This window comes from Ipomoea nil, unplaced genomic scaffold (assembly GCF_001879475.1).
Source record: "Ipomoea nil cultivar Tokyo-kokei standard unplaced genomic scaffold, Asagao_1.1 scaffold1043, whole genome shotgun sequence".
Classification (NCBI taxonomy): domain Eukaryota; kingdom Viridiplantae; phylum Streptophyta; class Magnoliopsida; order Solanales; family Convolvulaceae; genus Ipomoea; species Ipomoea nil.
In genome coordinates this window covers 5912369-5933894 of record NW_017617471.1, presented here as the reverse complement: position 1 = coordinate 5933894, position 21526 = coordinate 5912369, and the positions used below count along the sequence as shown (strand labels likewise).

General features: G+C 35.0%; 1 protein-coding gene and 1 long non-coding RNA gene across 3 annotated transcripts; one reads left to right on the top strand and one right to left on the bottom strand.

Moving 5' to 3' along the window:
* Window positions 1-1919: 1919 nt before the first annotated feature.
* LOC109180926 (protein NRT1/ PTR FAMILY 5.5-like) lies at window positions 1920-21115 on the bottom strand. Of its 2 annotated transcripts, XM_019330647.1 has the most exons (4): window positions 20971-21115; window positions 20772-20856; window positions 17845-18062; window positions 16059-17443 (listed from the first exon to the last, which is right to left on the bottom strand). In XM_019330647.1, the coding sequence occupies exons 2-4, from the start codon at window positions 20824-20826 to the stop codon at window positions 16196-16198; spliced, it is 1521 nt and encodes a 506-aa protein (XP_019186192.1). In that variant the 5' UTR covers window positions 20827-20856; window positions 20971-21115; the 3' UTR covers window positions 16059-16195. The 2 variants fall into 2 exon arrangements, with proteins under 2 accessions (XP_019186193.1, XP_019186192.1); XM_019330648.1 differs by lacking the exons at window positions 16059-17443; window positions 17845-18062; window positions 20772-20856; window positions 20971-21115 and adding exons at window positions 1920-3352; window positions 3900-4113.
* On the top strand, window positions 7455-9035 carry LOC109180927. The gene is made up of 5 exons (XR_002054136.1): window positions 7455-7477; window positions 8171-8285; window positions 8495-8560; window positions 8831-8922; window positions 8961-9035. It is a non-coding gene; the product is annotated as an uncharacterized LOC109180927 (long non-coding RNA).
* Window positions 21116-21526: the final 411 nt, after the last annotated feature.

Sequence of the window (21526 nt, the reverse complement as noted above, 5' to 3'; positions counted from 1 at the left end):
GTTCTAGGCACCCTAAGCGGTCTCCAGACGCCTAGTGATTTTTCAACATTGGTAAATTTTGAACTCTATATTCACAATAAACAAAGCTTGGTGTTTATAAACACTATACTAAAGTAATGATTTTATGTACCTAATTAAGGTATATTTAATAGTATTTATAGCATTTAAGTTTAACTTTATACACATATGAAATAAATAGGAATAAGGATCAAATTAGCCATCGAACGTAACGTGAAAATGTAATTAGGCCACTTAACTAAAAAAAAAGTGCAACTAGACCATTCAACATTGTAAAATCATGCAATTTGTCCCAAGTGACATGCAGTTGCAGGTTACCAACAGGTAATTAGTTAAAAATTTTTTTTTTTTTAAAAAAAAAGGGTCTCTGATCGTCTTCATGGATCTGGAGACGAAAGACAGCTATGGACATAAGGATGGCAATTCTACCCGCACCCAATGGGTTCCCCGCATCCCCGCCCCTACGGGTTTTAAAATACCCACACAATTTGGGTAATGGGTGTGGGGAGGTATCCCCGCCCCGCACCCGCACTTATATATATATTGTTATTAGTATTCATTTATTATATAAGTTTATGTATATTTTATAATTAAAAATGCATAATGAATTGAACTTCTTAGTTTTTTATTAACTAAAATTGAATAAGAACAACACAAATAATATAATGAGTAAACGCTTAATTCAATTTATACTACCAACACAATTTTAGTTCCAAATAAGGATTAACTTTAATGGCTCTTTTTTAATTTTAGAGTCATGTTCAAACTTATAAAAAATCCACGTGATAATTAGAATTGTATTATAAAATTTTTATTAGATTTAAGTGTAATATTAATAATTAGAATTGCGGGTTGGGTATTACTCGAACCCACACCCGCAAAATTCCCGCGTGGCGGGTATGGGGTAGGAATTTCATTACCCGCGTGGGTGCGGGTGCGGGTGCGGGGAGTGGGTTGGGAATGCGGGGGTGGGGGCGGGGCGGGGGATATATCTCCGCACCCACCCCGCCCCATTGCCATCCCTATATGGACACAATGCCAACAACGAGAGAGCGAGAGACGGACGCTGACTGTCATGGAGAGAGCTGAGAGAGGTCACCGGCCGGAAGCACCACTGCTTCGCCACCATCGAACTCTCCGGCTTCTCTCCCACCCAAAACACCGCCATCAATGTTATCACCCCGAGCCGAGCCGGAGATCGGAGTAGCACCACCGCCATGGCCGAACATCCTACTGCCGATGCCATCGTCATTCACCTCGCGGTCGCCGCCCACCGTCCGCCGTCGCAACGCCAGCCAATCGATGATTTGCAGAACACCCAAAGCTTCGTTGTTGTGTTTCTCCGAGTTCCGTCGCCGCCGCTGCTCCTGGTCGTAACGCTGTCTGTCGCTAGGAGGCTGGGGAGCGGAGAAGCCCAGTCTTGCCGCCGTTGTCCCCTCTTTTGCTTCCAGACCCACGAAGACGAGACAGTCTCCAACCGGTCGGAGACCCTGTTTCTTTTTTCTCACTTTTTTTTCTTTTGTTTTAAAATAATTTTTAATTTCTTTTTAAAATTTTTAATTAATTACTTGCTGGTAACCGACCACTGCACGTCACTTGGGACAAATTGCATGATTTTACAATGTTGAATGGTCTAATTGCATTTTTTTTAATTGAGGGTCGTCCCAATTGTATTTTCACATTACTTATAACCGTTGCAGTAGATGTGTTATTTTAATTATCTCAAATAGCAATAACTACTTTATTTCCAATGCATTACCAAAAAAGAGGAAGAAAAAAACAATACAAACATGACAAAAATAATAACTTGCAGGAAACATTAAAGCAACAATGCCACTCCAACGCTTAAAAAAAAAAAAAAAAAAAAAAAAAAAAAAAAAAAAAAACAAAGATTTATCAGGTCCATTGTACACACCCTCACAAAATGACAACCGATTTTCTCTCAACGAAAAAATAAAAAATAAAAAATCACTCAACAAACATTAAAATCCATCGGCCGTCTGGCACTCTGGCAGGCGAGGCCAGCACCATATATCAACTAGCAGGAGCAGCATCCAGTTTTATCCGTGTTTTTGTTGGGAGCATTCTTTAGCTTTGTGGTGTAGCAAATGGCTGCAATAACGTAATAAACGATATTGATGCTACTTAGAACAACAAGAACCCAATAGTACTTCTCCAGCTGACAATCACTCACTTCTTTCTTTATCCAGCTTTTCCCAGTCACACTCTTGCTGATTTTGGCCACCGCCAAAACCGAAACCACACTGCCTATAAATCCCAGACCCATCACGAAGTTGGTTAACTGGATACTGTACCTTTTCAAGGACTGATCTTTCAAGGCGGATTTCCCCTCAGGTGATGATGATTCATAGTTTTTGAAGAAATCTTTGGCGCTTACTTCCAGGAATGCATCGATGCCGATAAGAAAAACGAACTGAGGTACCAGCCAAAATATGCTATCGTGGTGCAGATATTTCTTCATAGTGTTCTTTCGCCAGCTTACATTTTCCACCACCGCCGCCGCCAAGCAACACGCTACGGCGTTGAGCATTGCCATTCCGATGCCGAACAGCGCCGCCATCTTATTTATACCAGGCTTATATTTTTCATCTCCTAGTATGTATTTTGCTATCTTTTCGCACAAATCGAAGAAGATTTTGATTAAGGTGTAGCTAAAACCAAAGCAGCAGTATTTGAGGATGAACTTGGCGGCCTTGGCGAGGAGTAAAAGGACGGCGATAGGGACTGTGTAACCCCCGGCGGTGGGCTTCATTCTGTCGGCCTGCTCCACGAAGAAGGTGTTTCCGATGGAGGAAACCACCCCACACATTATGAACGATGGCCACACCACGGCGGTTTGGTTGAACATTTCACAGAAATTTATTTTACTATCTTCTACTTCTCCCAATTTTTGTTTTTTATTATCGTCACTCTTTGGTGTTGGCTCATTATAAATTAAAAACCAGTTTGCAATCGCCAATGCGAACGTGGCCGCAAACCCATAGATCGCAACAATCCCAAACCTAGTACTCCAACGTCGTTGCGGCAGAAGCCAACTGGAGACTCCGTTGATCACCGCTCTCATCAAATAATTACCCACACTACTTTTACTCGGCGGCCAAAAACTCCCGCTTTTCTTCCCGTTCACACCTTGTTCGTCCAGGAATGGTTCAAGAGAAACGGCGTGACCTGCCATGCCCACGCTTGTTAGCACCAATGATATGTAGAACATAGCCTTTTGCGCTGGGCCGTAGCATTCCGGCCGGTCCTGGCCGCAGTTACCGGCCATGTTTTCCAGCACCGGCGGCGTTGACATGTATAGAAACGCCAAACCCTGCCCATAGTATATTTTTTTTTGAAAGGAGCCGGCATATATTAGAGATAAGGGATAGTATCCCAGTACATAGCAGTAGTGTAATCAAAAGCTGTACTAAATTACTTGCCCTAGGAACAAATTTAATAAAACATGCAATAATCAAAGTGAGTAGGAAGAAACTTGCAACTATCTATGGCATAGCCAACATACGAACGCACTGGTCCAGTGGTGCCCATAGTATTTAATTTGTCCAAAAAATTATGTGTTTGCAGTTGTTAATATATATATATATATATATATATATATATATATATATATATATATATATATATTAACAATATATTATGTGAGTGCAGTTAACCTATTTTGTACCTGCAGTTACATATTTGTAGTTACCATTTTATGAGTCTGTAATTAAGATGTATTGTGTCTTCAATTTATTTATAGACACATTACACATACATATATTGGAAACACATAATTTTTAGATTAAGATTCATAATACACTATGAACCCTGATCCATGGGCGCAAGTATTAAGTAATAAAAATAAATATTGTACTTACAATGCTGTATACTATACTGGAATAGAGGAGTATCCAGTAGTTACCACCAATTTTGTCCGCCATGAAAGCACCGCATAAGCACAAAAGTTTACTGAGGCCAATCCAAATGTTTATAATTCCAGCTGCATGTGCGAAGCCTAGTCCCCACGCATCGGTCAAGTAAGCCATCAGCAGAAACAATCCGTACTCTGCAGCTATATTGAACCATTTCACATGTGATGCTGCATCACATACAAAATTAATTAGTTGCATGTGTTAACACTTGTATCAAATGGTATATTATACCATGGAACAAGTCCAACTTGCATTATATTCTTGATGTTGATCCAAAACTACATTTAAATTATGTATATGCAGTTAATATATTATGTATCTTCAATTAATAAATTATATATCTGATCTATTACAATTAACGTATCTTCAGTTTATTCACAAGTAATTGAATGTTCATAATATATTAATGGCAGGTACATAACTTGAATGTCACAGTGCAAGGTGAATCATGCTACATGGTATAATTTGCCTAACCCAATCAGTGGTTACCTATCCAACTGCATATTATTATTAATCCCCCATCATATTTTATGTCACTACAATTATTTTTAATTCAGTTTTTTATAATATTAAGTTTAATATTAATATATAAAATTTATATATTTAGAAACTACGCACATTAAAACTACTACTAAACACACAAAATTAAATTTAAAAATAATTAAAAATTATAATAGAAAATAAACAAAGAAAATAAAAAGTTGATTTGACTAATGAATAGTAACATGACACAAAGAGGTCGGGAGTATAGTCAATTACAGACTGCCTAGCCCCAATCCCACCCAAACTCAACTTGTTTACTATAGGGCTCACACTAGAGCTGAGTTGGTCTATCAGTCTATGTTAATAAGAGTTCTAATGTACTCTCAAATCTTATTTCCTAAATTGTACTCTATGATGTGGCGGTCACGGATAAGCTAATTTGTTCATGTGGGTTCCATGCCTGCAAGTGTATCAAGATTTTGTGTATGAAGTAAAATTTTAAAGTAAAAAATAAGAATACACATAATATTTTCCTATTAATAACATTACTCACCATTTTTAGGAAATTAAAATAAGTATAGTTATAACAATACATGAATATTAAAATTGAAATTACCCAGAATCCACAATATCAAAGTCGGGCGGTTGGAAGAATTACTTTGCTCCATCTCTTTGTCAGGTTCACTCTCGGCCTGCAAGCTACCAAACAAAATCACACATGAAAAATCCTAACAATTTGCAGTGAATTAATTGTGTGTGTGGAATGAGAAATGGAACAAAAAATATATATCAACCTTTAAGATCAGAGAGTCTCTATCTCAACCTGAGAAGCTCGATCAGTGGAGATTGCATCCACTGCATGCACAATGCTGGAATATATATATATATAAAAAGTAAAAGTGGCATTTGGAAGAAGACAGGTTTAAAAGCAATATAATACTTCATTGGATGGGGGAACATATTTCAACAACCTTAAACTTTTTTAAAGTGAAATAAAACAATGGCAGAAGCCAAGTAAAGAACAAAAAGTTGCTAGCAACTCAAGTAAGAGATCATATTATATATGTCAAAAACATGCTTCATTAACTTGATGTACAAGCTAAAAGGGGAATTACAGCCTCCTCTGAGACTAGAACCCACAACTGCCCATCTGTTCATGGTCAATACAGGCTGAGACTAGAACCCAAAACCACTCACCTGGAGGAGCAACTTAGTGCCATTAAATCAGACCACAATGTCATTGGCATGTTAACAAAATCTTTAATGGTTTATAATTACAAATTGTATTTTTATTTTTATATTATTTACTAACAAGCTCTACATGTGTAATGCAAATGTACTAAAATTGTCACCTTGTGAAGTTATTGAGTTTTCCAGCTACCAAATTTGGCATTAAAAAAAATTAAAAATGATAGAAAGAAGCCAAGTTAAGAACAAATAATTGCTAGCAACTCAAATAAGAGATCACGATCGAGGTGGCTGCTATGTGAAAAAACATAATACTTCATCCGTCACTTTTAAGTATTACCACAAGTCCATAAGTACGTACTCTAATGATAAAAAAATTTGAATGATAGAGTGTAATGATGTATTATGTAATTAATTATCAGTCTAATGACGAGATCAAACGTTATGATTTAATAATTAATCAATTACAACATGTCAATCCAACCATAATTTTTATTAATAATAGAATAATTCTATCATTTTAAATTTTTACTGGTAAATTATAGAACCAATAGAACCAATGTACAAATTAAATTCTCACAGCCCTTTACGATAACCCAAGAATCCTCGGCCAATCCGCACAAAAATGCTAACGTAGTTCAGAAGTGTCAACCTACTTCGACTAGCTTTCCTATAGTTCCTTGATACCTCGGATTATATTCTTTCCCCAATTAGCAATAATATCGGCATGATTCATATATAATAACCCAAATATATCACAAATCATTGCTGGAAATCTTTCATTTTCTGACCACATTTCCGACCACCTAGAAAATTGGTCGAAAAAATGAATTTTTTTTCACTTTTCCGTCGAAAGGTTACGGTGGACGGAAATAGGTCGGAATTTCCGACCACCCTTACTTAGTGGTCGGAAGAACGACTACAAAGTAATGGTGATCAGAAATTTCTTTTGGTTGTTTAAATTTTTAAAATTTCTTATTTATTATTTCCGACCATCTTCAAAGGTGGTCGGAATTTTTTTTTTTTTTTTTTTTTTTTTTTCATTCATGTCATCCCATGGTATGACGATCACATAATTTATCATTTTATCATTAATTATTTTACGCATACTCTTTTTTTTTTTATGTTTTGATTTTAACTTGCATTTCTTCAATTGATCACGACACAGAGTTTAATGGTAGTATGTTAAAATGTCGTAATATTCAATATAAACAATCAATTTCACATACCTTTGTGCAAATTAGATACTTCAAAACTATCTATTAATAGTACATAACAAGAAAAATATACAAAGATAATGATTTTTTACAACATCTTTTATGCAAAAGACAATATATAGTTTTGTCGAAAATCGTTGTCTTTCTTTGATTTTTTTAAAAAACAATTATTTATTTATCCGTTGTTGTTCGTATTTTATCTTTAAACATACATTGAATACATAATACATTTACAAAAATTTGATGTCTTTGTGTATTTTTTAAATGACAATGATTATTTTAACTCTTGTCATTTTTTAGAAATAGAAAAATTAGAGATATAGAGAAATGAATAAATGATGTAAACCAACCCCAGCTTATACACTGCTCTCAGCACTCACTCCCTTTACTGTTTAGACACTCACTTCCTTCGCAGCTGTCACTCCCTTCGCTACCGCCAACACCTCCTTGTACCTCCTAGGTATTTCCCATTTCCAGATCTATATTATGCTGCCATTCCGGCCAATCCAGCCGGTGCATCTCTCATAGGGCTTCACTGTTGGAGTCGCCTAAGACTCGTCTACCTTCGTCGCCGAACAGATCATATAGGGGGCGCGGTGCAACTTTTTGATTTCCTAGCTCTGACCATCGCAATCGGTAATTTTCTCCCTCTTCTACTAAGTCAAACCATTTTCCTCTTATTTTCGTTTTGTCTGCCCCTGCTGCAATATGATATATTTGTTAAAAGTTTTTTCCCCTGATTATTTGAAGTATAGTTATGTTGGCTTTTGATATTTTCGATGAGGATTACTAATCTGATTAGCAAGCTGGGAGATAGTTTTATTTTGGATTGAATATGCTATTAGGGTTTTATAGTTGATTTTCTGGTTTCAAAGGTTTGTTTGTATATATGATGTGCTTTGGTTTTTAAGTTGAATGGTTATATGTGCAGCAGAAGAAACACAGGCATTCAGGGTTCTCCTAGCTAGGCAAGATTATACATTTTTATTGATACATACATTTTTATGTATTTACTTTTCTGGATTGAATTTTACTTTGACAGATAAGATGTTTATGTAGTTTATGCCTAAAGAATCGTTTGCATTTCTGTATAAATATGTGGTATTATATGTTATAATATATGCTAGATATCTTTGTGAGGTATGGTTATATGGTGTTTCTAGTCCTGTGAACTATTCAATGTGCTTTATTGGAAGGATTTAGTTTTGAAAACTTGGTTTATTGCTAAGAATTTAGTCTTACTAACCTTGTCTATTCACATATCAAAGTTGTGGTCTGTAAACATGCTCTTTCACTCTTGTTACAATAATGTATTACTTTTATTTGCAGTTAAATAGATCATGTGGTTCTATCTCTGTTTTTTACTCCAAAAATAGATGGTCTTAAACAAGCACAATACAAGGACGTTGACAAACATTATTTTGATCAGCTAGTCCAGCTTAAGGTAAATCTTTAAAATTTTAGGTGAGGTATTTAACATGTTAGTCATTGTTTGTCTCATTATTATATGTATGTAGTTGTATAATAAACTTATATGTTCTTTGACAGACAACTGAGATGGAAAACAACGACCTGGATAGATACTGCGTACAATTACATCTCATTATATCTTGTTTTGCTGGCCTAGCTATAATCTTTTTCAATAATGTGCAGATTATTGACACATCAATTGATTCTCTCTTGTTTCTGTTGTTGCTGCAACATCAAACAATGCATATGGTAGTTATTAATTTACCTTCTCACTCTGTTTGATATTCTGTTTTTTATATATATATATATATATATATATATATATATAATATATAATTTTTTGGTAAAAAATTAAATTCGTGATTCAGTAGTTTGTTGATAGAGATACTATTATGAAACTGTTTATTGTTATTTTTTCTTGAAATTTTTTGCTCTAGGGGATTGTAGATATCTAATGAAGTGATAAATTGAATGATAATTAGCTTTCTTTTTTTAAAAAAATCTAATTTGAATTTGCAGATTACTCAAATGGGCATGCATCGACAGTTAGCTCTGTTATTGTTTCAAACTTGAAAACTGGTGTCAGAAAAGGAGCATGGGACAAAGTAGAGGTACTTACAAATTATTTTAAATTTGTGAAGTACTGAAGTGTAATACCGGCATTCAAGGCTGCTGCTGAGAGTCTGCTAATTACCTCTGATCTGTCACCAGCAGATTTAGTAAGTTCAGGGATGTACTTTCATTATGTTTACGAGTTAGGGGTGGCCCAATCTGATTGGTTGCTTCTTTTCTTGAACTAGAGCCAATATGGAATACTTTAAGGATCTTGCAAATGCTTAAGAACCAAAGGTATATGTTCTGCATTTGCTCATTTTCGGAACTTTCTGTTTGATCATTAAGTGCTTCTACTTGCCTAATTATGCAGTCCATGTGATGAAAATTCTTACATGTTTGAGGGACAGTTTATGGTGATTGCTTGTGCAGACTCTCGGGTTTGTCCCTCAGTTGTCTTGGGATTTCAACATGAGAAGCATTTGTAATCCGCAACATCGTAAATCTGGTGCCTTCCTTCTTATGAGGTAACTATTATGTTCTGAATGATGATTACTAACCATGCACCACTTTCTAATCTATTGCTACATCTCTAGTGGAATAATACGCATCCAAGATATTATATATGAATATAGATTTGCTGTTAATGCAGACTGGTCATGTTGTTCTTGTTGTTATTGTTTTTTACTTTTTTTTTTAATAAATAAACATATAAGGTGCTCAAAATTTTGTGATTCACTCTTCAATAATAACACTGAAGTGATTGTCGTTGTCCTTACTTTTGATGAAGCATAATAGTAGATTAGTTTAGCAAATTTTACAGTAATTTTTTATCCATTTAGACATGCAATGAGAATTCAAGATCTTCTCAACCAATGCTTTATTTTATACATCACATTGGTGCTAATTTTTAGCACGGTTTAATGTCTCCACAAGGTTAGTCATCCTACACGTTTTGGTTAAGTACATAGATAAGTCATTTTTCTACCAAAATCATGTAAAAAAGGCCAGATTATAAACATTCTTAATTCTTGATATCACTTCTAATTTGTTGCAAGTTGGTAGTTCAACTTTGAGTGCTCCTTTTTCCTTTTTCTCCCTTCTTAATCCAAATGTTTTCCACTTATTCATTTTAATTGAAAATTTTCAGTTGTTTAATGGCTGCCATAGCATGCGTTGTTGGATTACATTATGGGCACATTCTTGTTCATGTCAAGGTAAGATGCACTCTGCTCCATGGGGAGCTATGTGTCTCACTTACAAAGGCAAAGCTTTATAACTAACTTGAAAGCTTTGGATTGTACTTCTTCACTTGGTCAGAAGTTACAGAAGGCTAAAGTTACCCAAAATGTATACAATCTCTGCCACATTAGTCTCAAGGATTTTTCTGTCCAAGGTCAGTTATTGTTCAGGATACCAATTTCACTCTTGTTTAAGACGTGAAGCTATTTACCGAATGCTAATGTGGTAATTTGTGGTTATGTTACATGGTTCATTCTGGATATCTCCGAACAACTTCTCCGGTTGCACCAAATGGTAATTTTCCTATTATACTTGTTAATCTACATCTCATCAGTTACCTTTATATTGGTTCAGCTTTAGTGCATAGGTTTTCAGGTTTAACTTGAGCATTTCCCTTCATTGTTATTTATTTACCTATCTTTAAATGGAAGACAAAAATAAATAGTACTCTGTAACATAAAACAAGGTAAGGTGTTCTGTCCTCCTCCTCCCATGTACTTTCATTTCGGACATAAATAAAACGCCAAATTGACTACCATCCAGAGTATGGTGTTTCTATGCTTTTTTAAAGAAAAAATGAAAGAATAATTTAATTTTTCCTTTCTTTTCAGTTTACTAATATAATTATTTGAATGGAATTTATGCTTTTGGTAATTAAATCCTATCATTATTTTCTTCAACTTGCAGAGATAGAGCTGGTGGATACACTAGATTGTTAAGAACAAGAATACGTGTTGGTGATGCTGTACCTATGGTTCCTATATTGAATGCGATATTTACCTTATTTGCATTTAGTTCAAGGACCGATTATAGCTTTTGTTTATTTTGAATATAAACTGTAAAGAAAATATATAGCAAAAAGTTACATTGGAAAAGGCTATCATCTAAAATATTCATGAAAGAATTGTGTTCAAGTGTACGAAATTTGTATATGTTTTTCAGCAAATATATATATATATATATATTTCATTACAGAGGAATCCTCTGTAGTGAAATGAATTTTTTTTATTGATTGCGTCCAGTTTTCCGACCACCAAAGTGGTCGAAATTTCCGACCCCCAATAGTCGGAAAATCTGAACCCACCTAACTAATATCTTGGCCTTTTTTTCCGACGGTTTCAAAAAAGTGGTTACTCTTTCCGACCACTCTCTCTGTTTGTCGAAAATAGCGTGGGGAATTTTTCCGAACACCCAAATTGGTCGGAAAAGAGATCAGAACAAGTGTTTCCGACCTATTTAAGGCCATTTCCGACCACTTTTTGGTGGTCGGAAAATGGCAAATTTCCAGCAGTGAATTTTGGTTATAAATAATTGAAAGGTGGTCCGCACCCAGCATCCGCCCAAGGGAGAGCCGGTGCGGCGGCTACAAAATAAATGTATATGTTTCTTGGATTTCTTTCCCAATTATAAAGGTTTAAATGGTGACAATTATAAGCAGTTATTTCTTCTCCCGAAAGGTTGAATCTCCTAACTTCAATGGTCCCTCACATCCTGACCTGAGAGAGCATGTGCAAGGATATAAATTACGGTAACTCAATGGCTCCACATATAGGGTCAAATGCTAATGCGCACAAGAGATTTGTCCATTTTAATTTGGACATAATTTCACACAGTCAAATTTTTGCATCTAGGTCTAAGGTGTGTGATTTTTGTGCTTAAAGTGTATAGTTTTTGCGCTTAAGGTGCGTGGTTTTTGTGCTTAAGGTGCGTTGTTTATGTGCTTAATGTGAGTAGTACTTGTTGAAACTTAAGGTGCGTCAACCTAAAGCTTAAGGTGCGTGATTTGTATGCTTAAGGTGCGCGAGTTGTTGAAACTTAAGGTGCGCAATTTTAAAACTTTAGGCGTGTGGTTAGTGTTCTTAAGGTGCATGGTTTGTGTACTTAAAATGTGTGGTTTGTCTACTTAAGGTGCGTCGGTCTAAAGCCTTAGGTGCACGTGATTTTTGTTCTAAAGGTGCTTTGTTTGTGTGCTTAAGGTGTGTGGTTTGTGTAGTTAAGGTGATCAGGTGCATTTGTTGCTTCCCTTGCGGATGTGCGGTGGATTATGTGCATGAGATTTGTACATAATGTGCGTGAGTGTTGTGCTTAATGTGCCTGAGATTTGTACTTAATATGCGTGAATGTGTAAAATGCAGCAGAAAATATTGATGTCACCTTCTTCCCCATTCCCAGTAGCCATTTGTCCCCTCCTTGATGATGATGATGCGGAGGCGAGCTATGGTGGTTAAGGATTATGTGAATAATACAACAGAAATCCACACTTAGCTACTGTGCAAATTTTACTGTGCGTGCGTCATTTATATAAACATTCAACTGCACTGAACGTAGCTGATAATCCAGAATCCATGGCCAAATTGAAGGAAGAAGTAACAAGAAGCTTGGGCATTAATGCGCGTGAGTTTCTGTTCTGCTTCCTTCTGAGCTCGTAATTCTGAAATACTCACGCACATTAAGCACAAATCTCACGCACATTAAACACAATACTTAGGCACATTAAGTACAAAACTCACGCATATTAACATGACGCACATTAAGTACAAATCTTAGGCACATTAAGTATAAACCTCACTCACATTAATCCACCGCACATCCGCACAGGAAACAACAAATGCACCTGATCCCTTCCCTATATATATATATATATATATATATATATATATATATATAAGAGCCCAAGAGAGTTAGGCCTATAATGGGTAGAAAAAATGGCGGTCACAGATTTTAATCAAATGAATGGTTCAGATTAATTAAAAGATTGATCAGATTTAAATTTTACACTAAAATTTCTTAAAATACCCACACACCGTTACTAATTCTGTTAAAATTTTAAGAATTGCCGTTAGTTCACCGTTAACTTACTCATTGATTTCAATAAAAAAAAAAAGGTCTTAGGTTCGAACCTCATCTCAATCAAAGTTGGCATAATTAGTACTCTATTTTACTCTTCTTAAATTATATAAATAATAATTTAGTAGTTACAACAAAAAATAATACATATGCATTTCTTTAATTTAGAATTATGTGTCCACAATGCCTTTATTCAAAAAAAATAAAAATATATTCATTATCAATCAATTAAATAAGAGAAATAATTTTATTAGTTATATTGTCTTTATTTTTCTTCAATATAAAAATTCTTTATATTCAAATTTATTAATTGATTATATTCGCTACATTATCCTTATAATGTCTTTATTCAGTAAAAAAAATTTATTAATTATCAATAAATTAATTAAAAGAAATATTTTCATTAGTTATATTGTCTTTATTTTTCTCAAATGTAAATTTTTACATTCAAATTCATCAATTGATTATATTCACTACATTATCTATTATCTTTTTTGTGCACTATTTTTCTAATTAAATATCAAAGTTATAATACAAAATAATGCTATATATTTATTTACCAAGTATTTTATTAATACCATGAAAAAATTTAAAAAATATAATTAATAAAGCCAACCATATTAACTACTTGAGAGATTTTGTGACAAAGAGAGTATTCAAATCACACAACAAATTGAAGTGAGAACTACCTCGCAATGTCCTTGTTTGACAATCAGTAATTAGGGGTTAGCGTTAGCGGATTATACTAGCGGATTTGACCAGCGAATTTATTTAATTATTAACATTGGGTAGAAAAAATGACCGCCAAATTATTAAATCAAATGAATGGTTCATATTGTTCAGGTTTTAACTTTTTTCTTTTAAGATTTTCTAATTTATCCTTAATTATATGATTATCCATTTAATTTTTCTGTTAATTCACCGTTAGTCTAATTCTAATATTAAAGTCTTAATAGAACTTAACCACAAATCCTAATGTCGGAATCTCCTCAAACAATATTAGTATATATTTAATATTTTATGCCCTAATTTTTATTTGTTCTCCCTTATGTTCCGTATTTGGTTTCAACCATACCTATACAATTATTTTATTGACAATTATAATCAATCTTGACTATATTATCTTGCATTTGTAAACTTAGAATTACCTATTTAACCCGCACCGGCTTAGCTCAATGGTTTAGTGGGTAGTATTTGGGAGAAGAGACGAAGGTTTGAACCTCGGCGGCGGCAGTGCGGGAATTATGTCCAAAGTGGGCAGATTCCTTGTGCGTATCAGCATTTGGCCCTCTCTACTGAACCATTGAGTCACCATGATTTACAACTTCCCACAATGCTCTGTCGGGTCGGAGTGTGGGGGGCCCTTGGGATTGGGGACTCAACATTTGGGAGAAGAATTACCTATTTAAATACGCAAATTCAACCTTCAATTATCTATGCATGAACAATTTCAATATAATCCTGTCTTAATATACTTTAAAGTACTTATTTTTAAAAAAAAAGCATTGGACATTATCTCAATCGCGCAATGCGCGTAAAAAACTAGTATATATATATATATATATATATATATATATATATATATATATATATATATATATATATATATATATATATATATATATATATTCCTTCCTATTCTAAATAAAACACTTTTATTTTAAATTTTAAAATAATAATATTTTTAAATAATTAAATAATAAGTTATATAAGTTAATTTAATTTATAGTAATGACTTTTTAAAATAGTGGAGTATTATACCATGAATTATGATCCACTTTTCAGGTACACTAAATTAATTTTTTTTTTTTCAATTTAAGTTTAGTTTTTTATACAAATAAAAATAGTTTATAAAAATTTATTATTAAAGAGTTATAATTAAAATATTTTAAATAACACCTATATTGATATTTTTATTTTTATTTTTAAAATTAACAAACAGATATATTAAATTACTATATTATGTTCATTTTTAGTAGGGATGTCAATTACAATCCACCCCGTGGATATTCACCCGAATCCACCCCGCATGCCGTATGGATTGTTTTTTTGGGTGGTAGTGGGTGGTGGATCGGGGGTGGGAGCGTTATGCTGTGCATCCGTATGCACCATGCAGTGCATACTGATGCAAAAACGACGTCGTTTTGGCGTCTAACTTAAAAAAAAATAATAATTCAGAATTGCATAACTACACATCCATAATTTCATAACTATATATCCAGAATTGCATAACTACACTTCCAGAATTGCATAACTACACATCTATAACTTCATAACTACACATCCAGAATTGCATAACTACACTTCCAGAATTTCATAACTAAAAAATTCAAAATGAATGAACTAAAAATGAATAACATAATGTTGTTGCTGGGAATCGAAACTGATTTTTTTTTTTTAAGTAGGGCGCGCGTTTTATGCAAAACGACGTCGTTTTTGCATCCGTATGCACCATGCAGAGTGCATACGGATGCACAACATAATATTTCTATTATTTTATATTTTATATAACTAATGAATTTTATTATTTTATTATGTGTAGGTAATTTAAATTTTATTTTTTGAAAAAATAATAATAAGATTATAAGTGGTGGGTACCCGTAGTAGACACCTGCACCCGATGGGGGTGGGGGTGGGTTCTGAAAAAGTCCACCCAATGCGGGTTAGGGTTGGGGAGTGGGTGGAGAAAATATAAGGTGGGTCAGGTGATGGATGTAGCCCTCCCCGACCTACACTCGACCCATTGTCATCCCTAATTTTGAGTATAATATACTTTAATTTGATTTATAGTAACGATTGCAACAAATACTGGATTATTATACTATGGACAGTGGTCCACTTTTAAGATAAACTAACTAATTTTTTTCAACTTATGTTTAATTTTTTTTAATACAAATAAAATTAATATATGTATCATTAAAACGTTCTGACACTTATATATATTGATATTTTTATTTTACTATTTTAAATTATTATACGATTATATTAAATCACTATATTATATTATTTTTAATATACTATTGGTTTATTTTCAAAATGTTGTAGGTTGTTTTTTTTTTTTTTTTTTTACAAAACCATTAAAGCAACAATGCCACTTCAACGCTTCTTTAAAATAAAAAAGATTTATCAGGTATATTGTACACACCCTCACAAAATGACAACGAAATTTTCTGTCAACCAAAAAATAAAAAATAAAGACAAACATTGTCTGGCACTGCAGGCGAGGCCAGCACCATATATGAACTAGCAGGAGCAGCATCCAGGAGAAGCGTCGCCGGCGGCCGTGTTTTTCTTGGGAGCCTTCTTTAGCTTTATGGTGTAGCAAATGGCTGCAATAACGTAGTAAACGATATTGATGCTACTTAGAACAGCAAGAACCCAATAGTACTTCTCCAGCTCACAATCACTCACTTCTTTCTGTATCCAGCTTTTCCCACTCACACTCTGGCTGATTTTGGCCACCGCCAAAACCGACACCACACTGCCTATAAATCCCAGGCCCATCACGAAGTTGGTGAACTGGATACTGTACCTTTCCAAGGACTGATCTTTCGAGGCGGGTTTCCCCTCAGATGATTCATAGTTTTGGAAGAAATCATTGACGCTTACTTCCAGGAATGCATCGATGCCGATAACGAAAACGAACTGAGGTACCAGCCAAAATTTGCTATCGTGGTGCAGATACATCTTCATAGTGTCCTTCCGCCTTACATTTTCCACCACCGCGGCCGCCAAGCAACATAGTACGGCGTTGAGCATCGCCATTCCGATGCCGAACAACGCCGCCATCTTCTTTGTACCGGCGTTAACTCCATTGAAGTATTTTGTTGTTATGGTATCGCACCATTCGAAGAAGTTTTTCATCAATTTGTAGATAAAACCATAGCATTGTTTGAGGATGAACTTGGCGGCCTTGGCTAGGAGTAAAAGGACGCCGAGAGGGACAGTGTAAACCCCGGCGGTGGGCTTCATTCTGTCGGCCTGCTCCACGAATAAGGTGTTTCCGATGGAGGAAACCACCCCACACATTATGAACGATGGCCACACCATGGCGGTTTGGTTGAACATTTCACAGAAATTTATTTTATCGTCACTCTTTGCTGGTGGTGTCTCATTAAAAACTACAAACCATTTTGCGATCGCCAATGCGATCGTGGCCGCAAATCCATACATCGCAACAATCCCAAACCGACCACTCCAATGTTGCGGCAGAAGCCAACTGGACACTCCGGAGATCACCGCTCTCATTAAATTGTTAGCCAGACTTCTTCTCGTCCAAAAACCCTTCTCTTTATCCTCGTTCACACCTTGTTCGTCCAGGAATGGATCAAGAGAAACGGCGTGGCCTGCCATGCCCACGCCTGTTAGCACCAATGATATGTAGAACGTAGCCTTTTGCGCTGGGCCGTAGCATTCCGGCCGGTCCTCGCCGCAGTTACCGGCCATGTTTTCCAGCACCGGTGGCGTTGACATGTATAGAAACGCCATACCCTGCCCATAGTATTTAATTTGTGAATGGCCTGGTTTAGGTCTACCATGCATTGTTGACCCAGGTCTAAAATAACTTTTAGATTATGTGTTTGCAGTTGACATATTCTGTAACTGTAACTATAATTATGTGCCTCCACATCACATGTTAACTGCATACACATATAATATGTTAACAATATATTATTATGTGTATGCTATTAACTTATTATATATCTATAGTTATCATTTTATATGTCTATAGTTAACATGTGGTGTGTTTTCAATTTATTTACATGCACATTGCACATAAACAATTAACTGCAGATACTAGAGATGCATAATTTTTAAGCTAGAATTCACAATACAAGATAGATCCTGGTCTATTGTATTACAAAAAAAGTAAAAATAAATATTGTACTTACAATGCTGTATACTATAGTGGAGTAGAGGAGCATCCAGTAGTTACCAATTTTGTCCGCAATGAAAGCACCGCATAAGCACAAAAGTTTACTTAAGCCAGTCCAAATGTTTATAATTCCAGCAGCATATGCGAAGCCTAGTCCCCACGCATCGGTCAAGTAAGCCATCAGCAGAAACAATGCGTACTCTGCAGCTATATTAAGCCATTTCACATGTGATGCTGCATGCCATATACAACATTAAGTGAACATGATTAGTTGCATGTGTTAATACTTGTATCAAATGTTATGTTATACCATGGAACAAGTCCAACTTGCATTGTTGATGTTGATCCAAAACGACTTGCAGTTAATTAATATGTTATGCATCTTCCATTAATAAATTATGTATGTATTATGATAAGTGCTTATTTGTTTATATTTTTCTCCCATTTCTCTAAGCCATTTTGCATATAGATCATTCCAAATTTCATGAGATTGGGACTAAATTGTGTTATTTTGCAAGGGTTTGGTTTTGAAAGCATTGGAATCAAAGATGAGTAATATCATGCATTTTGGTGGATATTGGAGTCAAGTGGAGCATTATGGATACATTTAGAGTCCATGGTAGCCAAGGAGAAGCTAAGTTGATGGGCAAAACACTTCCAAGGAAACATAAGAGTGGTGTATTCAATGGTCTTAGTCATTTGGGCAAACCAAAACAAAAGAGGAGCAAAAGATCAAGACATTGTAATTTTCACCCATTTCGGACACTGTTCGGTGTTTTGACCATATCTCGGCCTAGGAATGTCCAAATGGGGTGATTCTTGCACCATTGGAAAGCCAACTTAAATGGGTACAACTTTGTTGAAGACCATAAGTGCCAATAAAATGGTTTTAGAGGAGGAAAATAGCCTAGAAGTCAAGACAAGTGCACAGAATTCTGTTTCCAGGAGCCTCGTACTGCCTCGCGTACGCCCATCCCTCATCCCATTCGAGATCTGAAAAAGGAACCAGGTGGCGTACGCCCTGCCGTACGCCCGTACGCATGCCAGTACGACCATTCCAGTGTTCACTGGAAATGCACCAAAAATGGGACGCCCTTGCGTACGCCCATCCATCAGCTCAAGAATGAAGCAGGTGGCGTACCCCCTGGCGTACGCCCATCCCTGAGGGCGTCCCTACCTGCTCTGCCCCTATTTAAGCTCGAATTGAGCTCTTTTTCCATGGTTTTGGACCTTGTTCCAACCCTAGACATTTCCTTTCACTTCCTTTCATATTTTTAGGTTAGATTAGGCTTAGATTTAGGTTTCTTAACATATTTCAAGCTTGTAATCTTAGATTTGAAGCTTGGATTCCAACATTTCAAGATTCCACCATCCATTTTCAATAGAGAAGTTTTCCTTCCTTTTATCTCTTTCTTTTGCAAGATTCATGTTTGTTACTTATGCTTTTGTGTTCTTTATGCTATTTAATCATGAGTAGTTAGTTTATGGACTTGAGTTAGGGTTGTATTATCTATCTTGATGCTTGATTTGTGATTATTGCAAAAAGGGGGAAGAACTCCAACTTAGGGTTCATGTGTTTGTGAAGGTTTTGTATTTATATCTTGTTAATGTTTGATGTACACATTCATTAGCTTGTTTTTGGAGGATTCCTTGCCTCAACGAGAGTTGGGTGATGAATCCAAGCCACCCCTTGCATAGACCCGATTTCTTCCTACGAAAATAGGGGAAATTGGGGGCTTTAGATGCTTTGTGTGCTTGATGGACTTGGAATTGATTCACCACGAAAGTGGGGCAATTCCTTGTTCTAATCCTTGTTTATTAATCATGAGAATGGTTCGTAGACTAGGATACCTACGTGCATTCCCGCTTGTTTCCTTGGTTACTTGTTCTCCCTAATCCCTTAGGTTGTTAAAGCATCTAGATGATAATGCTCCCTAGCTTGAGTCCTATTTCTTATTTTGGGTTTATCTTTGTGTATATGTGTTAGTTTTATCATTTCCTTAAACTTGTAGTTTGCTTAGCTTCTTGTTGATTTCCTTATGCTAGTGCCTAGTTTCTTGTGATTGCATATTGCGTGCTATAACCCCCAATCCCCTGAGGACGACATTACACACCCGAGCTCACATCTTATTTTTGATGATGTTGATCCAAAACGACTTGCAGTTAATTAATATGTTATGCATCTTCCATTAATAAATTATGTATGTATTACAATTACCATACCTTCAGTTTATTTACAAGTAACTGAATGCTCATAATATATTAATAACATGTACATGCAAGCTAAGGTGGACCATGCTGCATGGTATAATTTGCCTAACCCAATTAGTGGTTACCTATCCAATTGCATATTATTACTCCCCCATCCCATTTTATGTCACTGAAGTTATTTTTAATTCAATTTTTCACAATATGAATTTTAATAATATAAAAGTATTAGTAAACACACAAAATAAATATAAAAATAATTAAAAATAACTACAGAAAAAATTGGTTTGACTAATGAATAAATAAAATGAGACAGAATATAATCAATTATAGACTGCCTAGCCCCAAGCACACCCAAACCCAACTTGTTTACTATAGTAGTTGTTATACCATAGACCAGGGTCCACTTTGCAAGGTGGACCCTAATAGTAAATTGTGTATTTTTAGTATTGAAATTATGAACATCTAGAATATGAATTATGTTTCCAAGTTTTGAGAATTATTTGTGAATACAATACATGACCATCACAAATTGTGATTTAAAAAAAAAAAAAGTAAATTGTGAATGTTTAGTATGTAAATTATGTATTTTTGGACCCGAGTCCATAAAATAATTTGCCTTACTAGACTAGAGTTGAATTGGCCTATATTAATAACATTACTTACCATTTTTAGGAAATTAAAATAAGTATAGTTATAACAATACATGAAAATTAAAATTGAAATTGAAATTACCCATAGTCCACAATATCAAAGTCCTCGGGCAGTTGGAAGATTTACTTTGCCCCATCACTTTGTCAGCTGGTTCTTCACCCCCGGCCTGCATGCAACCAAACAAAATCACACATGAAAAATCCTAACAATTTGCAGGGAATTAATTATTGTGTGTGTGGAATGAGAAATATAAGCGAACAAATTAAAAATATATATCAACCTTAAAGAGATCGAGTCTCTATCTCAACCTACAGAAACCTGAGAAGCTCGATCATATCAGTGGAGATTGCATCCACAATGCTGGAATATAAAAGTAAAGTGGCATATATGTGGAAGATGACATGTTTAAAAGCAATACTTCATTGGATGGGGGAACATATTTCTACAACCTTAAACTTTTTAAAAGTGAAATAAAACAATGGCAGAAGCCAAGTAAAGAACAAAAAGTTGCTAGCAACTCAAGTAAGAGATCATACTATATACGTGAAAAACATGTTTCATTAACTTGATGTACAAGCTAAAACGGAAATCATGTTTATATACTTAAAGAATATTTAGGCTGTGTTTGGTTCACACATAGGAATTGAAATCGGAATGGGTTTCAAATACTTGGTAATGGTAATGAGTTTTGGTGAAAGAATTTAGCATGTTTGGTAATAGTGTGGAATAGGAATGATTAGGATAAGGATGAATAGTGGGATGCAATTCTTATAAAATAAGGGAATGAGTTTTTTCATTAATGGGGTATTCCAAACCCGTGTTTTAAAAACCAGTCA

Excerpts from the sequence above, each read along its gene's own strand:
- LOC109180926 (XM_019330647.1), bottom strand. The coding sequence starts at position 20,826 with ATGGGGCAAAGTAAATCTTCCAACTGCCCGAGGACTTTGATATTGTGG. Across the intron at positions 18,063-20,771 it reads TTTGATATTGTGGACTATGG|CATCACATGTGAAATGGCTT; the intron begins GTAATTTCAATT and ends TATGGCATGCAG. Across the intron at positions 17,444-17,844 it reads CCACTATAGTATACAGCATT|GGTATGGCGTTTCTATACAT; the intron begins GTAAGTACAATA and ends TACTATGGGCAG.